The sequence below is a fragment of the Styela clava genome, chromosome 15 (assembly GCF_964204865.1).
Source record: "Styela clava chromosome 15, kaStyClav1.hap1.2, whole genome shotgun sequence".
In the NCBI taxonomy this organism is placed as follows: Eukaryota; Metazoa; Chordata; class Ascidiacea; order Stolidobranchia; family Styelidae; genus Styela; species Styela clava.
In genome coordinates this window covers 17,480,599-17,500,250 of record NC_135264.1, presented here as the reverse complement: position 1 = coordinate 17,500,250, position 19,652 = coordinate 17,480,599, and the positions used below count along the sequence as shown (strand labels likewise).

The 19,652-nt window shown below is 38.3% G+C and overlaps 2 protein-coding genes across 3 annotated transcripts in view; both read right to left on the bottom strand.

Annotated features, from left to right (window-relative positions):
• The window catches only part of LOC120334371 (lipoxygenase homology domain-containing protein 1-like), a 52,739-nt gene extending 52,371 nt beyond the window's left edge, over positions 1-368 (bottom strand). The window contains exon 1 of one of the 2 annotated variants that reach the window (XM_078120421.1): positions 114-368. The gene's annotated coding sequence lies outside the window, so the exon portion shown is untranslated. The remainder of the gene's footprint in view (positions 1-113) is intronic. The other variant, XM_078120420.1, reaches the window with a different exon arrangement.
• A 4,868-nt stretch (positions 369-5,236) lies between these two features.
• On the bottom strand, positions 5,237-17,849 carry LOC120334176 (basigin-like). Its single transcript, XM_039401628.2, has 5 exons — positions 17,488-17,849; positions 10,551-10,735; positions 10,012-10,102; positions 9,301-9,414; positions 5,237-7,717 (listed from the first exon to the last, which is right to left on the bottom strand). The coding sequence occupies exons 1-5, from the start codon at positions 17,809-17,811 to the stop codon at positions 7,619-7,621; spliced, it is 813 nt and encodes a 270-aa protein (XP_039257562.2). The 5' UTR covers positions 17,812-17,849; the 3' UTR covers positions 5,237-7,618.
• Between the last annotated feature and the right edge of the window lie 1,803 nt (positions 17,850-19,652).

The window sequence follows — 19,652 nt, the reverse complement described above, 5'->3', positions numbered from 1 at the left end:
CCTATTTAACTGATTGATATAAACTGCCTAGAATGACAATCCTCTTCATGAATTTATCAGATCAGAAAATTAGTGACAACGCAATAACATGATAGAAGTCGGGAATGACATACCTTGAACTTGGCTTTGTGATGCAACAATATGAAAAATATGGGAGCACACAAACGTTATATTTTTTAAAACTTTACGAACAGAATGAAGCCATGTTACAGTACATAAATTATCTTAAAGATGCATCGCGACAGAATTAAACTAAGAATGTTCTGTTAAATTAGTTTGATTAAGAATACCACACGTTATTCAGTGACTGTTACAGTTCATCATGCCTTATTTACTTAAATTAAATTGTCAACTAATGACAATACGGCAAAGTTCTCGATTGCAAACCCCCTGCCGCCACACATCTGACGCTGTTGCCAAACGTCTTTGTTTCAGAGAAAAACCATTAAACCAAATATTAGGATATCTTAAAATCGGTGAACTGTGTACTACATATTACTGAATCTGTGATGATATTATTTCTTTGTTTTCACATTTTTGATACTGATCTGTGACTAGTGACAGAATGAATTAATCAATTAATTATTTCATAAAATATAACGTGAAAACTCTTTATGATTGTTGTACTTCTTTCTTTTGACATGTCGATGACTACATAACCTCTTAAAAATCTTAAATTGCCCCGTAATAACCCTCAAATTTAAATTAATAACTCAAATTTATGTTCAATTATCGTTAAATTATTTTCTCTGTTTATAATGGAGTTGACTTTGTATTTGTGGCAATAAATCTCTCTTTTCCCTTCTGGAATACATCAGATACTGTGGTGTTATAAAAACTAATCGATTTTACACACTGATATAAACAGAATTTTAAATCAGATAGGTACAAGGCTACCCTGTTACAGTGTTACGTGAAATCTGAAATTGTACTGCCAATACAGCAATACGGCAAGATAGCTTCGCAATTACATCTGGTTTATATGGCCTAATACAATTTCTGAAACTACTTATCAATAATAACTATAAGAGCTTTGCTATTGGCAACTTATTTGCTGAAAGAGACAACAATACAATGCGTAAACCCGCTCCGTTATCGTTTGATTATTAACCAAGTTTGTTGTGGTCAGTTACTCCGGTAACCGGGAGTGGTGGGCGTTCGTGCATGTCGGGAATAATTCTAGCGGTGGAAGGATTGCGTTGATAATATTTCTATTACTAGTTACCGCACGAGACACCGTGGTACGTCATCTAATTAAACCTTAACGTTATTCCTTGATAAAAAAAAATATATTCTATGAGCGGATAGGGTTTGGCCATCATCTCGCCGTCGTAGGGTAGTTCACGCCATCGATGGTTGGTTATCAAGTCTATGCATATGAAAACAAATAACCGGCTAACTAATCCCATACCCGACATAGACTGGTACCGTGGCCGAGGCCGTGGTTCACCATATCTGCATAGGGTTAAGTGCCATCGGTACCGTACCCGGCACTCTATCCTATTGGTAAGGTAGCTTTATATAGAGCTGTACTGGTATTCGCTACAAATGAACACTCTGCAGCAAACAGTTGAGTTATTTTATGTGATATAAATCATACAGCTATATTGTGTTCAACGGGAGAGTATATAAGCAAATTCCGATGGCATTATTGAAACGAGTAAGATAAACAATGGTTGCTGCCTAGTGGAGTAAAAATAAATAAAACTTATACTTATGAATAAACTTATACTTATATGCTCAATCACGCCACCTGACAGTAAAAAATGAACTCTCCATCTAAACACGAGGTAGCGTTACCACCGGAAATGACATCACTAGTTAACTGCTCAATCACGCCACCCGACTGTGAAAAAGATAAATTTCATTCAAGCACGAGGTGGCGTGACCACCGGAAATGACACATTTGCCGCCAAAATCGTAAGGGTAGACTACGATGAGCCTACGGCTTTGACGGATTTTAAATCTTTAAACGAAATAACATTGCATTGTTTAAGTATTCAATAATTATTATTACATTAACTAACACACCAACACAAAACATGAGTATGTACGCCGGAACTACAGCCGTACGACGACAGATACAGTAGACTACCGGTACCGTACCGGCACTCACCTTTGCAGGCCAATTCAACAATTCTCCGCTATTTCTTTTAAAGGTTATTATTTTTTTTAATTTATACGATTTTTAGTTCAACTTCTAAACATAAAAGGGCTTAAATTAATCCAAAATGAGCTGATATGGTCTGGCTAACTTCACTACGAGATAGAGTCATTGTTGCATGACTGGTCAGAACACTTTCATTGTGATGTCATGTCTCGGTAATGCCTGGGTAGATTTGATAATTTGAATCAAAGTTTCACTCTGTATGATATAAATGTTTTGTATATCACAAGTATACTGAGAAAATATTTATATTTTAAAAAATGCTTTCAAGGAGTGATTTAGGTTATGTAAATTCAGACAACGACGAGTACCGGTACGAATTGAACACAAGATGACGCTGTGACACTGCGCGCCAAAACCACAAGAATAGACTACGATAAGACTTCAACAAATTTACAAATTTGGACGAAAAACTCTACTTTTTTATCATATTCAATAATTAATATCAGATTTAATAACACACCAACACAGGAAAAACATATATAGCGGGACTACTGACAGAATACACTAGACTACAACAGAATACAGTAGACTATCGGCACCGTAACGGCACTCGCCTTTGTTGACCGAATACAACAATTCCCCGCTGTTTCTTTTGAAGTAAATGATGTATTTTAATATATACGATTTTTAGGTTCAACTTCTAAACATAAAAGGGCTTAAATTAATCCAAAATGAGCGGATATGGTCTGGCTAACTTCACTACGAGATAGAGTCATTGTTGCATGACTGGTCAGAACAATCTCATTGTGATGTCATGTCTCGGTAATGCCTGGGTAGATTTGATAATTTGAATCAAAGTTTCACTCTGTATGATATAAATGTTTTGTATATCACAAGTATACTGAGAAAATAATTATATTTTAAAAAATGCTTTCAAGGAGAGATTTAGGTTATGTAAATTCAGACAACGACGAGTACCGGTACGAATTGAACACAAGATGACGCTGGGACACTGCGCGCCAAAACCACAAGAATAGACTACGATAAGACTTCAACGCATTTACAAATTTGGACGAAAAACTCTACTTTTTTATCATATTCAATAATTAATATCACATTTAATAACACACCAACACAGGAAAAACATATATAGCGGGACTACTGACCGAATACATTAGACTACAACAGAATACAGTAGACTACCGGCACCGTAACGGCACTCGCCTTTGCTGGCTAAATACAACAATTCCCCGCTGTTTCTTTTGAAGTAAATGATGTATTTTAATATATACGATTTTTAGTTCAACTCCTAAACATAAAAGGGCTTAAATTAATCCAAAATGAGCGGATATGGTCTGGCTAACTTCACTACGAGATAGAGTCATTGTTGCATGACTGGTCAGAACAATCTCATTGTGATGTCATTTATCGGTAATGCCTGAGTAGATTTGATAAGAATTAAGATAGTTCCACGCTGTATAACACAGATGTTTTTTAAAGGATAAACATAATAAAAAAATATTTATCTTTCAAAAAATGCCCTCAAGGAATGATTCAGATTTTGTAAATTCAGAGACTATGAGTACCGGTAACAGATGGACGCAAGATGGCGCTGTGACACCGTGTGGCGAACCAGTGAGCATGGACTACTGTAAAATATAAACGGATTTTTATTATTTAAACAAAATAACAATACTCTATTTACTATTATCACAATTACTAACACACCAACACAGGACAGATGTATAAATACCAGGGCAATTTTCCAACTGCGACAGAATACGGTAGACTATCGGTAACATATTGGTACCGGCGTAAATATATACTACTACGGTACCGGCACTCGAATTTGTTGATGAATTAATCAATTTTCCGTCATTCCATCAAAGTAAAGTGTATAATTTATTATATACAATTTTTAATTGAATTTCTTAATATAAAAAAACAAAAATCAATCAGGTTTATCTCAACACGAGACAGAGTCATTGTTCCATGACTGATCAGAACATTCTCATTGTGTTGTAACGGTTTGAGTGCGCTTGAAAGTTATAAAATGTGACTCAAGCCATTGGACATACGATATATAATTTCTGGTGCTCCAGAAGTATGCGCACCAAGATGTCGCACAACCTGAATCCTAACCGGTACACACATACCATGTTCAGGTTGTGCGCCATCTAGGTGCGCATACTTCTGGAGGTCCTAATATCTATTATTAAGTATTCTATAAGTTAATATGTTCAAAAATATAAAGTTAAGTAGCTGCTATTACATTACCACTCGATTGTTCTGCCCCAACATGCACTAATGACTCTTTATGAGTTCAAATAACCCTACAAGAAAAAATTTCCATAAGTGCAATAGAATGCATGCGCTATTGTCGTGGGTTCATCAAATGTAGGCTTAATGGAACCAGACTGGTGTGGTCGTGTACGCGTGACATAAAAAGTTGCTTTTTTTTCTACAGTGTCACACAAGCAAAAGTCAGTGGCGTAGCCAGGGGGGTGGTCTTGCGGGTCGAACCCCCCCTTTTGAAATTTAAAAAAATAAAATCATTCTTCTGTATAATAGATAGCAATTTTTCGTAGCTTGAAATGCTTTTTAGACCCCCAAGACTACTAAAAACACGCGTATGCCAGCGTTCGATCGGGCCCGCTAGCAGTTTCGGTTTGACTTAGAAAAAAAAAATTTCAGAACCCTCCCCCCCCCTTTTGAAAATTTTTTAGACTACGCCCCTGGCAAAAGTTGAAAACAAGTAGTCCCGCGTCAGAACTAAATTTAATCGCAACCCAAACAAATTCCTTGAGCTATTTTCAGCTTAAACATCAACTTGATTTAGTAGTGGCCGAATCAGGCAGGCCAGATTGAATTACCCAAAGGGCTAGATTTTTGTCCGCAGGTCGCAGTTTGATATATACTACTATTTAAAACCTTGGTTAGCTCTATACTTTAGAGTTGCCGAAAAAAAATTGATTTTTAATATTGAATTCTGATATTCAGAACCCGAGAATTCAAAATTATACACTTGATAATTTAATTCTAGTGAGAACACGTCAAATTTCGAATTTACAGCCATAGTTTGTCAAACACTGCATGCTAAACTGTTAAACACCAAAATTCCACAACTTGAAGATTACAATTATTTATTAACTCAAAAAAGATAGTGATGTCACACATAGTACTCATGATATAAAATTATGATGACACAAAAGTGCATGGATATAATATGAATCAGCAAAAGTACATAACAACCACCTAAAAAGAAAACCCAAAAGTTAAAGGTGCATACTCATCAAAATTTATAATATAACTTTCAAACCAACACTCAAAATATTCTTAAAAATGTGAATGCCAAATATACCCAATTAAAATAAAAATAAAGCATAAGTCTTGCGGGTGCATACTTTTCTGTAAAACAGATAGATTTACAATATTACTAATTAAAACTATGGTGAATTTAAGCAAGCAAGAGTATTGTGCATTTGCATTTTCCAATTTGTATTAATTACAAAAAAATAAGAATTCCTTTCCTTCAAAATCTATTTAGAATAGAAAACGAGTTCTATTCACAGGCATTCCACGGATCACAAATCATTATACGAAGTGATTCCTCAAAAAAGCAGAACTCAAAAATTTCATAATCACTTGGAAAAAAATAAGATAAATATCTTTCACACTTGAACATCTGTTTAGGTATGATTGTTCCCAAGGTTTCATATCGGTCAGAGACCGAAGACTTATCGATTGAAAGTTAGGGGATCTCCCAAAACAGTATTTTACTCCATAGTGACACCTTGTGTCTCATCACTAATTAATTGATAACTTGCTAACTACGACATAATTCATTCGAAATCAATAGGCTTCTGGTCCGACATATGATGAATACACATGTAAAATCAGGAGCAGATTCAATCTCGCTTTCGTGAGATATCGCGTGCATATAACAGACAGACAGCAGACAGACAAATACCTATCAACATACTCACCGATTAAAATCGATAAGTAATAATCTAGGACAGGGCTACTCAACTGGCGGACTACGGTCCGAATTCGGACCTTTCGGGTATTTGATTCACACCAAATTCTTTATATTGGATCATTAGCCCCACTTTTAAAGTTTTTTTCATAAAATCACTTTTATAGATTTAAATATATATATATGAAAAGAACTACAATGCTATAATAAACAATCTTGGTTGGCTAATAATCATTATTCGACCAAGGAAGTGCATGTTTAAAAATGCCGAAATATAATTTCTGGAAAGATAGGACCCAAATATTTTTATAAGTTTTGTAAGCGGACCTTCGGTAAGAATAGTTGAGTAGCCCTGATCTAGGACGCTTCAAAAGTTATGTTCTATCTAGTATATGTTCGAAATGATCCGATTTTTTTTTTTTTTTTTTTTGCGTTAACATGGATAAAGATATTTAAAATAAAAAATTGATAAAACGTACTCGATTAGAAATCACACAGTATATTCATGTATTATTAGAAATATTAGAGTAAATTGGACAAATAACCGAACACTAAGTTACTGGTATTTCACATTTATTAGCGAGTATTTTCAACGTCTTTTATCAAAGCATGCTTTTGCCCCACTATCTGTTATTTGTAGCTTATTGTGAGCTAGTTATTTTTGAGGTGGGCGTGGCTTGACAAATTCTAAAAAAGGGGCGTGGCTTAAAAAGTTTATTTGTGAAATTCATAAAATAGGTTAAAAACAATCCAAACAATGCCGCAATTTCGTGAATTACTTAAAAGCAATTAAAATTGGATTATAATAAAAATAATAACATACAATATTTACAACATTTGATTAATCATAAGAACATTAAAAGCAACGACCAATAAAACTAACAATCAAAAAATCAAAAGTTTAGGATGGATATATGTAACGTGTTAAGAGCAATAAACAAGGCTTACCAAACCTGGGGTCGCGACCTGTAGGGGGAGAGCTTTGGGACATCGAATTTTAGGGGTCACAAACATACACAATGTATTATATCAATTGTACTTTCTAAACTTTTGATTCAAAACACAGTTCTTATTAAAACTAGTGCAAAACATGAATGCTAGAGAAAATACATAGAATCAGAGAAGCGGCGCGCCTGCAAAACAATGCCGCCTTTAATCATAAGACTTGAGATGTAGCGCGCCGCTCAAACAGGCGCCAAAAAATTTCAATATATTGGAAAGGGTTGTGATCTTAAAAGTTTGGGGAATCCTGCAATAGGTTGACTTGAATATGACCGCATGTTGCATAATAAAATGGCCAATTTTATTTATTCACTTTAAGTTTCTCCATTAAAGATTGAAACCTATGGTATGAATAAAGTTGACTTCTCTAGATAAAAAGATAGTAGTATTTCAAACAATATCCTGCCTGTATCAGTCACTGCTTACAGAAAATGCTTGCTCATAGTGAAAGTGTGAAGACGGTGTATAAAGCAATTAACATTATTTACAAACGTTTTTAAAAACATAATTTTATAAAATCAGTTTGTCGTTCATTTTCCTCCGTTCCTGTTTCTTACTTCTGTTCCGCTTTCAGTAGTCAGTTTTTCATCCTCACCAAGATTGACACACACCTCTTCCTTACTTTCAGCCTGAACAAAAAATAATAATTTTTAAAACAATTTCTTTAGGTTTCCTTCAGGTGGGTGCGATGCCCTAGACCAGGGCTACTCAACTGGTGGACCGCGGTCCGAATCCGGACCTTTCGAGTATTTGATTCGAACCGCACATCAATCTTTATTTTGGATCATTAGCCCCACTTTTGAAGTTTCATTTTATAAAATCACTTTTATATTTTTGAATATATATATAAAGAACTATAACACCATTATAAACAATCTTGATTAGTTAATATTCATTCGCCAATCGAGGAAGTGTGCGTTCAAGGATGACAAAATACAATTTCTGGAAAGTGCGGACCCAAATAATTTTGAAGTTTTGTATGCGGATCTTCGGTAAAAATAGTTGAGTAGCCCTGCCCTAGGGTAGGGTTCTTAAACTTTTTGTGTTACGGAGCTAGTGATGAGGTTGACTATTAATATTTACTGAGCCTCGTAATAAATTTATAAAAATAAAGACACATTGCTACTCACAGATTGAAAAGGCATGAGTTAATTGACATTACTTCATTTAACCTTTTTTCTGCCAAGTACCCCCCCAGTCTACAGTCTAAAAACAACAATAGCGAACCTCCGGTATTCAGACACCAAACAAAGTTGTGATATATTGACTAACGATTCGTTGAAACAACAATTTATTGACCAGATGTAACTAAATTAAATCTTTGTGTTAATATTATTGCTCTTGTCCTCCGTCTAACTAATGAATTTTCAAAATATCTCCCAAGTTTTAATAAGCATAATCACTTTCTCTAATGCTCGCAGCACGCTGTCTTTTTAGATTTCACAGTTTGCCTGCGAAGTTGTAAATTTCACATTGTCGCGTCACAATCACAACAACGCAACGTCAGGGATAATCTACGTTTCAATTGGCATCTAGTTTCAATCAACACACATTTTCCTCTGGTAGTAATAAAGGATATTAAAAAATAGCAACACACAAAAACTAGACTGCGATCCAAGTACCCCTGGAAATCTTCTCGTGAACACCTGGGGTTCGAGAACCCCAGGTTGAGAAACCCTGATTTAATGGATCGGATGTATTTACCGTTAATTTCACTGCTTTATGTGGACAGTTCAAAAATCAGTCAGGTTCGTATTTTAATGAGAAAATGAAAACCTAGACCAGTTCTTTCCAAATTTTAGCACTATTGAATAAAAAACAAACTTGTTTTGAACGAAGGCTTGAGCCTACAAAATTCACAGGAGGAGACAGGTGTGGAAATATGGCAGCTGCCCCGGCCAGCATAATGTAGGGGTGAGTTTGTTGCTTAGTTTGATGATTTAATTCATATTACAATCATGTCACTCTTACTTGACTTTTAATTTATTCATCCTAATAACGACATTCATAATTTGTTCATCCCCCGAATTATTGAAATATGAAAAGTTGAAATTATTGAAACAATAGGAATATGCCTGCCTAGAAGAGTTGACCTTAACCAGATGAAACATTATGGAATGTTTTTGTATAATGTGCAACATGACTATTAAATCACATAACATAATCCCCCCCCCCCCCCTGCAAAAAAAGGTTTCATGTAAAAAAATCCTACATTTTTGCTTCGTTTTTCGTACAAGAAAATCACAGCAATCAGAATCACGACTTCCGTTACGATTCCAAGGAAAGGCCAGACTGCAGCGTATTTATCCTTCACTCTGACGAGAACCTGGTAAAAAAATTAGAAAAATAAATAATTTATTGGTTATTTTTTCATGAGCCCTGCCTAAAATTTCTATTTTACTATAAATGGAACAAGAAAATGGAATTCGGTATTCTGGATTCAATTTAACTATTCTAAATCAGAAAATTGATATGTATTTCCAGCCTCAATGAGTTGTTTTCCCAGTGTCAGGAATGAGCCAACTCGAGTTGGATAAAATTCAACATTCAACAAGGATTTGGAAGCGACTTGACTCGCATATTTGATCACACACACTCACTCAAAAATAAGGGAGACGCATCTCCAAACAAATTTAGGTGCTCTAGAAGTATGTGTACCAATATGGAGGAAACTAATTTTGTTCGCCTACTTTACATCAAGTTGTGTGAAGAGACTGAAACCTATGGGCAGGGAGTATATTCACTTGGCTAACACAAACAGTCCCCGAACTCGTCATAGAACTAAGGAAAATAGAAATAAAATATACATACACTACGGAAAGTACCCAAATTTATGACAAACTTATGCATAGAACAAATTCAAAGGCCAAATAAGCTTTTATTTCTGAATGAACCTGGTTTCAGCAAATTTCTTCACACTCACCTCAACAGTCCCATTCCCAGCAACATTCTGAACGAAACAGATAAAGTTGGAACTCTCCTCATAGGTGACGTTGTAGAATTTGAGAACAGACCTGAAAAGTACTTGGTTTAATTGAGAGACATATTATGCAGATGTTACACTTTTGGGGCAATTACATACAAAAGTAGGTATTCCCGTATTGTGTGGACCAGGTTCTAGTTAGGTCATAATTTTATTCTGATTTTTCTTATTATAGATTTATTACGAGTTCAAGGACGGTCTGTGTTAGCCAAGTAAATATACCCCTGCCAATAGGTTTCAGTCCCTTTACACAACTTGATGTAAAAGTACGTGAACAAAATCATTTACCTCCATATTGGTACACACACTCCTGGGATGCCAAAAAATGGACATAACTTAAAGCAGTAGACAAAACCAGCCAGAGATTTTTAAAAGGGGCATAGAGTGAATTTCTAATTGCCAAGTTAGGCTATGAAAAATTGCTATGTATTGAAAAGATGCTTTTTTTCAAATTCAAAATTTATTCAATATCTGCTCACCTTGTACCATTATTCGTGATCACATAATTGGGATTGGTTTCCGAGGTCACGAGAATAGCTACTTCTCCTTCCAACTCCCCTCGACGTGTCCAGGTAAATTCTGGATCAGGATACGAACCCTCAGACTTGCAAGTGATCTTTCTGTTTGTATCTCCTTCATTGTATGTAATGGAAGTCCTGGTGTTCTGTGAAAGGAGAGGGTTAATTAAGAATTTTATCTGTCTGCAAATCATGTTCATAATACCTTGATTGTACTAACTGCACGTCAACCTAATATTTGTTTCATTGTATTGTTTAGGACTTTAATTCAACCTTTAATTTGAGCATCTATTGTGTTAGGTTGTGTAATTTGAATAATAAAGTGGGCGCTATCAATATGGAGGTAATTAATTTTGTTCACCTACTTCACATGATCACATCAAGATGTGTGAAGGGACTGAAACCTATGGGCAGGGGGTATATTCACTTGGCTAACACAGACAGTCCCCGAAACTGTAATAGAACTAAAATAAGGAAACCGGAATAAAATTATGGCCTAACCCTAACCTGGTACACATACTACGGGAGTTGCAAAAAGTCTGGCTTATTAGATGAGATTTTCATATATATCCCAGGCGACAGGAAAGGCAAACACACAGTTCTATCATATGATGAACCATGACTGGTTACCAGTTCATGTCATGTATGGGATTAGTTAACCGGCTATTTGTTTCAGATGTAAGGACTTGATAGTGGAGAAAGCCGCAACCGACCAGCGGCTACGTGGAACTGTGAACGCCGCAGCATATCCCACGATACATGGTCGGAAGAAAATGGAATAATTGCTTAACAATAAACAAGAGAGCAATTGGAGGCCCATAACCCAAAAGGACCAAACTTGAAAAAGCTCTTCTGGGATATTGAGGAAAATATATAATTATCCCCATTACATGCATATATTAACATTCGTTTCTTTCTGTTTACAGTTATTATGAGCATTACTGTTTAATAAATGTACAGTAAATGTCCCATGACTATTGATTCTATTTGTGTGTGAGTGATAGTTATCTATGCTCATAATCAAACGATGCCTTCTGTACAATGCCCATGGACCGGTTGTGATTACTCTACACCTGATGATGCAGACTATAACGCAGCAGTAGCCTTACTTCAGCTCCACAAGGAAGCCCTACACTCTACTCCTATCAACCAGACTGTAAGAGTAGAAAAACCAAAACGTCCAACCATCGCACCGAGAGGCACTGCAGAGGAGTGGACTTATTTCTTACAAAGATGGAAGGAATATAAATGTGCTTCAAGAATAACTGATCCTGATATTACTTATCAACTTTTAGACTGCTGTACTGAAGATTTGCGACGAGACCTCACACGAACATACTATGATTTATCGACATCAGATGAAAACACAATCCTAAAAAACATAATGTCTCTAGCGATCAGAAAGGAGAACATCTTGGTAGCTCGACTTCAACTACACAAGCTCCAACAAGATCGAGACGAGCCTATTCGAGCATTCGTGGCACGACTGCGTGGGCAAGCTAGCACTTGCCGCTTTCATGTTAAATGCCAATGTGACCCCCAAACACATGTAGACTACAGTAACGCCATGATTCGCGACGCACTTGTCTGGGGCCTCTATGATGACGACATCCGTCTTGATCTCCTCTCACAGGCCGACGAGGAAATAACTTTAGAGGAATCCATCAAATTCATCGAGGCAAAAGAAAGCGGCAAACGCTCAGCACATCGCCTCACCGAACATGACACCTCTGCTGCTATAAACAGTTCTTACCAGCGAAAGCAACGGGATAGGGCTCGTGACAAACGCGAATCCTGCGAATACTGTGGGAAATCTAAGCATGGAAGCAACAAAGATCGAATTAAATCTTGTCCAGCATATGGCCAAACATGCTCAAGATGCGGGATCAAAAATCACTTTGGAAGTTTATGCCGCCAACCTGAATGGAAATTGCGACAACGGGATCGTAAGGTCTTTCCTTCCCCAAAACGAAAAGCTCACAATGATTCTGGAAACACTGAAGACGCGGCCTCTATCCTTGCAACACTTTGCTCAGTAGATGACAGCTCTTCCCAAAGTCCAGAGGCCAGCAGCGTCACACTTGACCATCACATTTATAACGAACTGTGTGATATCTGGGAAAGAAGAGCCTCTGACCCACAGCCAAGTGTTAATGTCTCAATCCTCCATGACCCATCTGATACTCGTCTCATTGGCTCAAGCCCTCAAATTTCAAACCCAACACGTTCTGTCACATTCCCTGCCATAGCTGACACTGGCTGCCAGTCATGCCTCGCTGGCATCAATCTACTGGAAAAGCTGGGTCTTGGCCCACAGCATCTGAACCCAGTAAAATTGCAGATGAGTGCAGCTGACTGCCGTCGTATTCAGATCATAGGCGCACTTTCGCTGAGAATATCAGCTCCTTCAAGCGCGTCGATAATTGAAACACGCCAATTGGTATACTTCACTGACTCAACGAATAGGCTCTACCTATCTCAACAGGCTTGTAAAGCACTCGGCCTCATATCTCGATCCTTCCCAACAATTGGCGAACATAAAGAGAGTTACAGGTCTAAAACAACTTCGTCTCCTATACACACCGGATCGGACATGGTCGCTCCGTGCGGATGCCCTATACGAGAACCACCTCCGCCAATCCCAACCTCGGCACCTTTTCCACTCACCCACGAAAACCGAGAAAAGTTGGAAAAATGGATCCTCACTTATTACGCATCAAGCTCATTCAACGTTTGTCAACATCAACCATTGCCAAGGATGAGTGGTCCTCCCTTACGTTTGATGGTGGATCCAGAAGCAAGACCGGTCGCCCACCACACACCAATTCCCATCCCCATACACTGGCAAGATGAGGTAAAGTCAGGCCTGGACCAGGATTGCAGACTTGGTGTCATAGAACCTGTACCAATTGGTGAACCTGTAACATGGTGCCACAGAATGGTCATCTGCGCGAAAAGGTCTGGTAAACCACGCCGCACGGTCGACCTCCAAGCACTGAATAAACACTCTACACGTGAAACACATCATACACAGTCACCATTTCATCAAGCTAGAGCGGTCCCACCAAACACTTTAAAGACAGTTTTCGACGCATGGAATGGATACCATGCAGTGCCCCTACACCCAAGTGACCGTCACTACACCACCTTTATTACCCCCTGGGGCCGATATCGCTATTGCGTAGCACCACAGGGATACGTCGCATCAGGTGATGGGTATAGCCGTCGTTTTGACGAAATAGTGTCTGATATACACAACAAGACTAAATGTGTCGATGACACTCTCATATGGTCCAATGACACGGAAGAAGCATTCTTTCAAACAATTGAATGGCTAGACAAATGTGGTCGAAATGGGATTATTCAAAACCCCACCAAATTCCAATTTGCATCACCAATCGTAGCTTTCGCTGGCTTCGAGATCACACCAACAGCAGTTCGTCCTTGCTCAAGAACACTGCAGGCGATAGCAGATTTTCCAACCCCAAAAAACATTACAGACATTCGAAGTTGGTTTGGACTTGTCAACCAAGTTGCATACGCTTTTGCGTCCACAAAACACATGCTACCATTCCGATCTCTCCTCAAATCTAAAACATCATTTGTATGGACTAAACAACTTGACGACCTTTTTGAGCAATCGAAGGCTGTCATTGTAGATGAGATCAAGAAGGGCGTCGAGATATTTAACAAGTCAAGACCCACATGCCTTGTAACTGACTGGTGCAAGGACGGTGTTGGTTTCTGGCTAATGCAGAAACATTGCGAATGCACTTCAGCTAAACCCTTCTGTTGTAAAACTGGCTGGAAGATTACACTGGTTGGCAGTCGTTTCACCTCCGGGGCTGAATCTCGCTACTGGCCAATTGAGGGGGAAGCACTAGCTGTCGTGGACGCACTTGACAAAGCACGACACTTTGTACTAGGCTGTTCAGATCTCATAATTGCTGTTGATCACAGGCCCTTAGTAAAGGTTTTGGGCGATCGCTGCTTAAACGACATTGCCAATCCTCGCCTTCGCAATCTCAAGGAGAAATGTCTGCGCTACAGATTCAAAGTCGTGCATTTGCCTGGCATTCGCAATGTCGCTGCAGACTCATTATCACGCCACCCAGTTGGCGAACCAAACATGTTGGAGCTTCCTGACGACGTTGACTCAGGCGCCATTTTCACCGCCATTCGCACATTCGACCCCGAAACAGCGGAAATCTGCTCTTATTCAACCGATTCCACAAAAGAAATCATCAAGAATGTGACATGGAATGACATACGGCTTGCCACAGCCAGCGACCCATCAATGCGTTTTCTTATCGACAAAATCCAAGACGGCTTCCCAGACCGACCAGCAGATATCCACACTGAAATTCGCCCCTTTCATCAATACCGTGACAATCTCTCAGAGTTTGACGGTGTCTGTCTCTACAAGGATCGCGTTATCATTCCACCCTCCTTAAGAGATAGGGTACTCAAAACTTTACACTCTGCACACCAAGGAGTATCAACAATGTGCTGTCGTGCAGAATCCTCCTTTTTCTGGCCCGGTATGACTAATGCCATCATCAAGCTACGCAACAACTGCTCAGCTTGTAACAGAATGGCCCCCTCACAACCTAGTGCCCCACCAACTCCTCCTCTACAACCAAGGTATCCCTTTGAATGCCTGGCAGCGGATTTTTTTAGCTACAGAGGTAAACATTATTTGGTGGCAGTAGATAGATACAGTAACTGGCCAATTGTTGAACAAGCGAAAGGAGGAGCCGCTGGACTGATCACGACTTTAAGACGAACATTTGTTACTTTTGGGATTAGCGACGAACTCACTTCTGACGGTGGTCCAGAGTTTACTGCGAAGGAGACAACCACTTTCCTCAAGAATTGGGGTGTTAAACATCGCTTATCGTCAGTGGCGTTCCCCCACAGCAACACACGAGCTGAAATTGCCGTCAAAACTATCAAACGTCTCATCACCAATAACACTGACGAAGAGGGCTCACTCGACACCGATCATTTTCAACGAGCGATACTTCAGTACCGCAATACTCCCGACAGGGATACTCGCTTATCTCCTGCTATGTGCATTTTTGGCCGTGCCATACGTGATTTCATCCCCATCCATCCTGGCAAATACAAACCACATAATACATGGCGCGAGACACTGATTGCCAGGGAAGATGCCTTACGCCATCGGCATATGAGAGCTGCAGAGCGCCTAACCGAACACACCCGATCTCTGCCACCATTATCTATTGGCAACCATGTTCGCATCCAAAATCAGACTGGCCCACACCCTCTAAAATGGGACAAAACTGGAGTTGTCATTGAGGTGCGACAATTCGATCAATATGTGGTTCGAGTAGATGGTTCCGGTCGTGTCACTCTCAGAAATCGTAAATTCTTACGTAAATACCAACCAGTCATCGACCGTGAACCACTCACAAAGTCAACACACAACAATACGTACAATCAGGCACAATTCGTGCCCCAGCTACCTGTGACTCCGCCTCCTCAGACTGAGATTAAAGTCACCAAACTCTCACAACCAGTCATGAACCAGCAAGATATTGCAAAGCCAAGACCTCTACCTCCCACAGGACACAAAGACGTTGCTCCAGCTACACAAAAATTGCCTCGTGCACTACGGGCTCTTATGCCCCATAACTCGCCTGGACTCGGAGAATCCACTGATGCTCTACCAAGAACACGAAGTCAGTCAACGCAGTAATGGCTTGAACATTCAAAGACTACTCAGTCTTGTGATTCATTCTTCTCAAAGACTTGGGGGGGCATATATAATTATCCCCATTACATGCATATATTAACATTCGTTTCTTTCTGTTTACAGTTATTATGAGCATTACTGTTTAATAAATGTACAGTAAATGTCCCATGACTATTGATTCTATTTGTGTGTGAGTGATAGTTATCTAGAAAACACATATTCTCAATCTTTTTTCAATCATATCAAGGTCATGCAAACTCACTCAAAAAAATAGAAATTGAGCTCTTAAGCAAGATTACAGGTGAACACTACTGAGACTATATTACAGAGAAATTATCAAAAATGTGTTGCTGAACAAAAATATGACTATTCTAAAGATCTTCGTTTGAACAAACTTGGAAAAATCCTGACCCTAATTCCCTCCATTATCTAATAAGCTTGGAGATAAAGATAATCTGCACCTAGAAACTCTAATAAGTGGAAACAATCATCCACTATCAAGAGAGAGTAATGAAAATCAGATCATTTTATTTACATAACCCAATTGCATAAACCACCAAGCCAAGTTGAAGCCAACAATTCAACCCAGCGTTCAGCAACATTCTTATCAAAGAGTAATTTTACTGTTTTTGGAGGGGGGGGGGGATTTTATTTTGTATTTCCTAGTAGTGTCGCTAGAATGACTCATTCATTAGTATTGTAACACATATACCCACATTACGAACTATTCAAAAACTCGAGTTCAAGTCTCTCATATCACTAGTCAGTGATCTATCATGAAGCCCGAAAATAAGACCACGCCCAAAAATTCTAAAATTAAAAGCCCTGCCTTTAAAATAAGACCTAGTCGATAGCAAGAAATTTTTGAATAATCTACGTTTATTAATCTATGCAATTTTTTAAAATAAAAATGTGTTCATTTTAAGTAAATAGATATCGGTTTTAATATTTTGTATATTTGGAAATCTCATAATTCTCTACTTTGTAATTTTGTTTTTGATAAATGAAAATAAAAGACATCCCCCCAGAATAAGCCCTGGCGTTACTTTTTGAAAAAAAATTAAAATAAGACCCTCTTATTTACGGCGAAACCCTGTACCTAATGATTGTCCAACAAACGAGTTATAAGTTAAAAACAGTTTTAAAGAATGAGCCATCACGATTACATTCCATACTCACCAATATCTCTGGCTCAGTGAGTTTTGCAGCAGTGTAAGCAATCTTCTCTTTTCCATTTAGGTAACACACATATTCTCCAGTCGCATGGTTGTCGGTGACATTAATATACAAATTATGACCAGTAAGCGTCTGGTTCACATTACTGGAATTGGTGTACATCCATGTTAGAGTGTCGTTTTCTCCAAGGGTAATCACATCGCCACATGTTAGGCTCAGGGGTGAAGTTTTTGATATTTCTTCGGGGAGAATAACGACGCTGGTTCCAGCATTGCAGAGATGTGCAACGGATGTTGCAAGAAACAAAATGATGACGTTTGCCCTCATTTTTATTGAATATATGTGTTACTGTTATAAAAATAAGATACATTAGTCCAGGGTTTCACATCTAAGAAGGCAAGTTGAGTCAAGTCAAGTCTATTTTCCCCAACCAGTAAAATACATAGATATACAATATTCAAAAAATAGAGATAATCATACAATTTTACTGAATGGAAGTCGCGGGGAACCAAAGATGGTTATTGGGCAGCAACACCCAAGATTCTAATTAAAAAGGAGAATTTTAGTTACAGAACTTCTGTTACTGTCGGTGAGTACCGAATGGGTTTGCTGAATCGAGAAACTAAAATACTCTACTAAAGATTGTATTCACATGTCATCAGACCACAGAAGACGGGAGATTATCCAATTCAATTGGATTACTCAAAAGCAAAAGTACTTCTGTCTTGAAAAGTATGGTAGTTTGTGGTTACAATGCGCAAAGACAAAATAAAAAGGTTAATCAAGTACGAACTGTTCGAAAGTCCAAACTGTACGTAGCAAGTAATTTTGGGTCTCATGTAGTTTCTTACCTAACATACTTCTACTGGGCGTAGAATGGCAATTTTTTCACGTATCAATCCCAACCCCAACCTGACTACATCATTCAAAAATTACGTCATTACGACGTCACAGTGACGTAATAGAGCCCTTCAAACTATACGAATTGCCATCCAAGACGCGCAAACGAGCACCCGAAATCGAACAGTTATTTCTCTCGTTTTCTCGTCGCAACGATTCCAATAGGAGAGAGACCGATAACGTCAGTCAGTTCTTTATCGCCGGCGCCAATGCCATTTCGGTCGATCGTGCGTATATTTGGCAAGCTCTATGACGTGATTGTGATGTCGTAGCGATTAAATTTTTGGATGGCGTAATCAGATGGGGGTTAGGATTGACATATCAAAAAATTGTTATGCTACGCCCACTAGAAGTACGTTAGGTACGAAACTACACGAGACCCGTAATTTTAATGCTAAGAGAACTATGAATTCATTTTCTGGAAAACTGTCTCATCGACCGACTTTAAATCGGTTAACATTGAAAAGAGAGTAGTAGAATTGATTTTTATTCTACACTGAGTCATGTTACGATTGTTAATATGTGCAAAAACCTATGATATAGACCGGTATGAGGCTACCCTTGAAAAAACAGCAAATGCTGCCATCTTATCCAGCGTCAGAAGAATCACTAACACTAACCAAATACCGTAGGCAAGACAGATCTGTGGTGTGAATTATTTTAATACTGATAACTGTTATTGTTTACTATTCCCCAGTCAATTAACCTGACACCAACAAGGCCTAGTACATGTATCCCTCCAACCGCTATACTTCTTGTTTATTTATTATACTGTTGCTATTACATTGTGATAAAGGCAAGCTACGAAACCCTAATTTTCTATCTCCTAATACTCATACTGTCATATAAATATAAACATAGGCAAGATTTAAGCGATTGAACTTTTGCAAAATCGTTGCTCTGGAATCCCGCTAGGTATAGAAACTATCCGCTATTACTGTATTAAATATTGGGAAATACAACAGCGGATGGCATAGTACGCACAGTAGTAAATAATCAATCGATAGTCAACCCGATAAATCCATAAATCATTACGAAGCGACGCTGTATACAGGTTTACAAGCGAGTCAATATTATATTAAACTCGACTAGTGCTGATTAAAAACGTTGGGAATACTAAATGACAGCTAATTCATCAAATATGCACTATAAGAACCAGGTATAATGGAGAAATTGAGTTTTCATATTATTTCTAATCAGAGCGTTTCATCAAATATCGAGGCGAGTTTTCACGCAACCAAAATCTATCACAGATTACGTCAAAGATC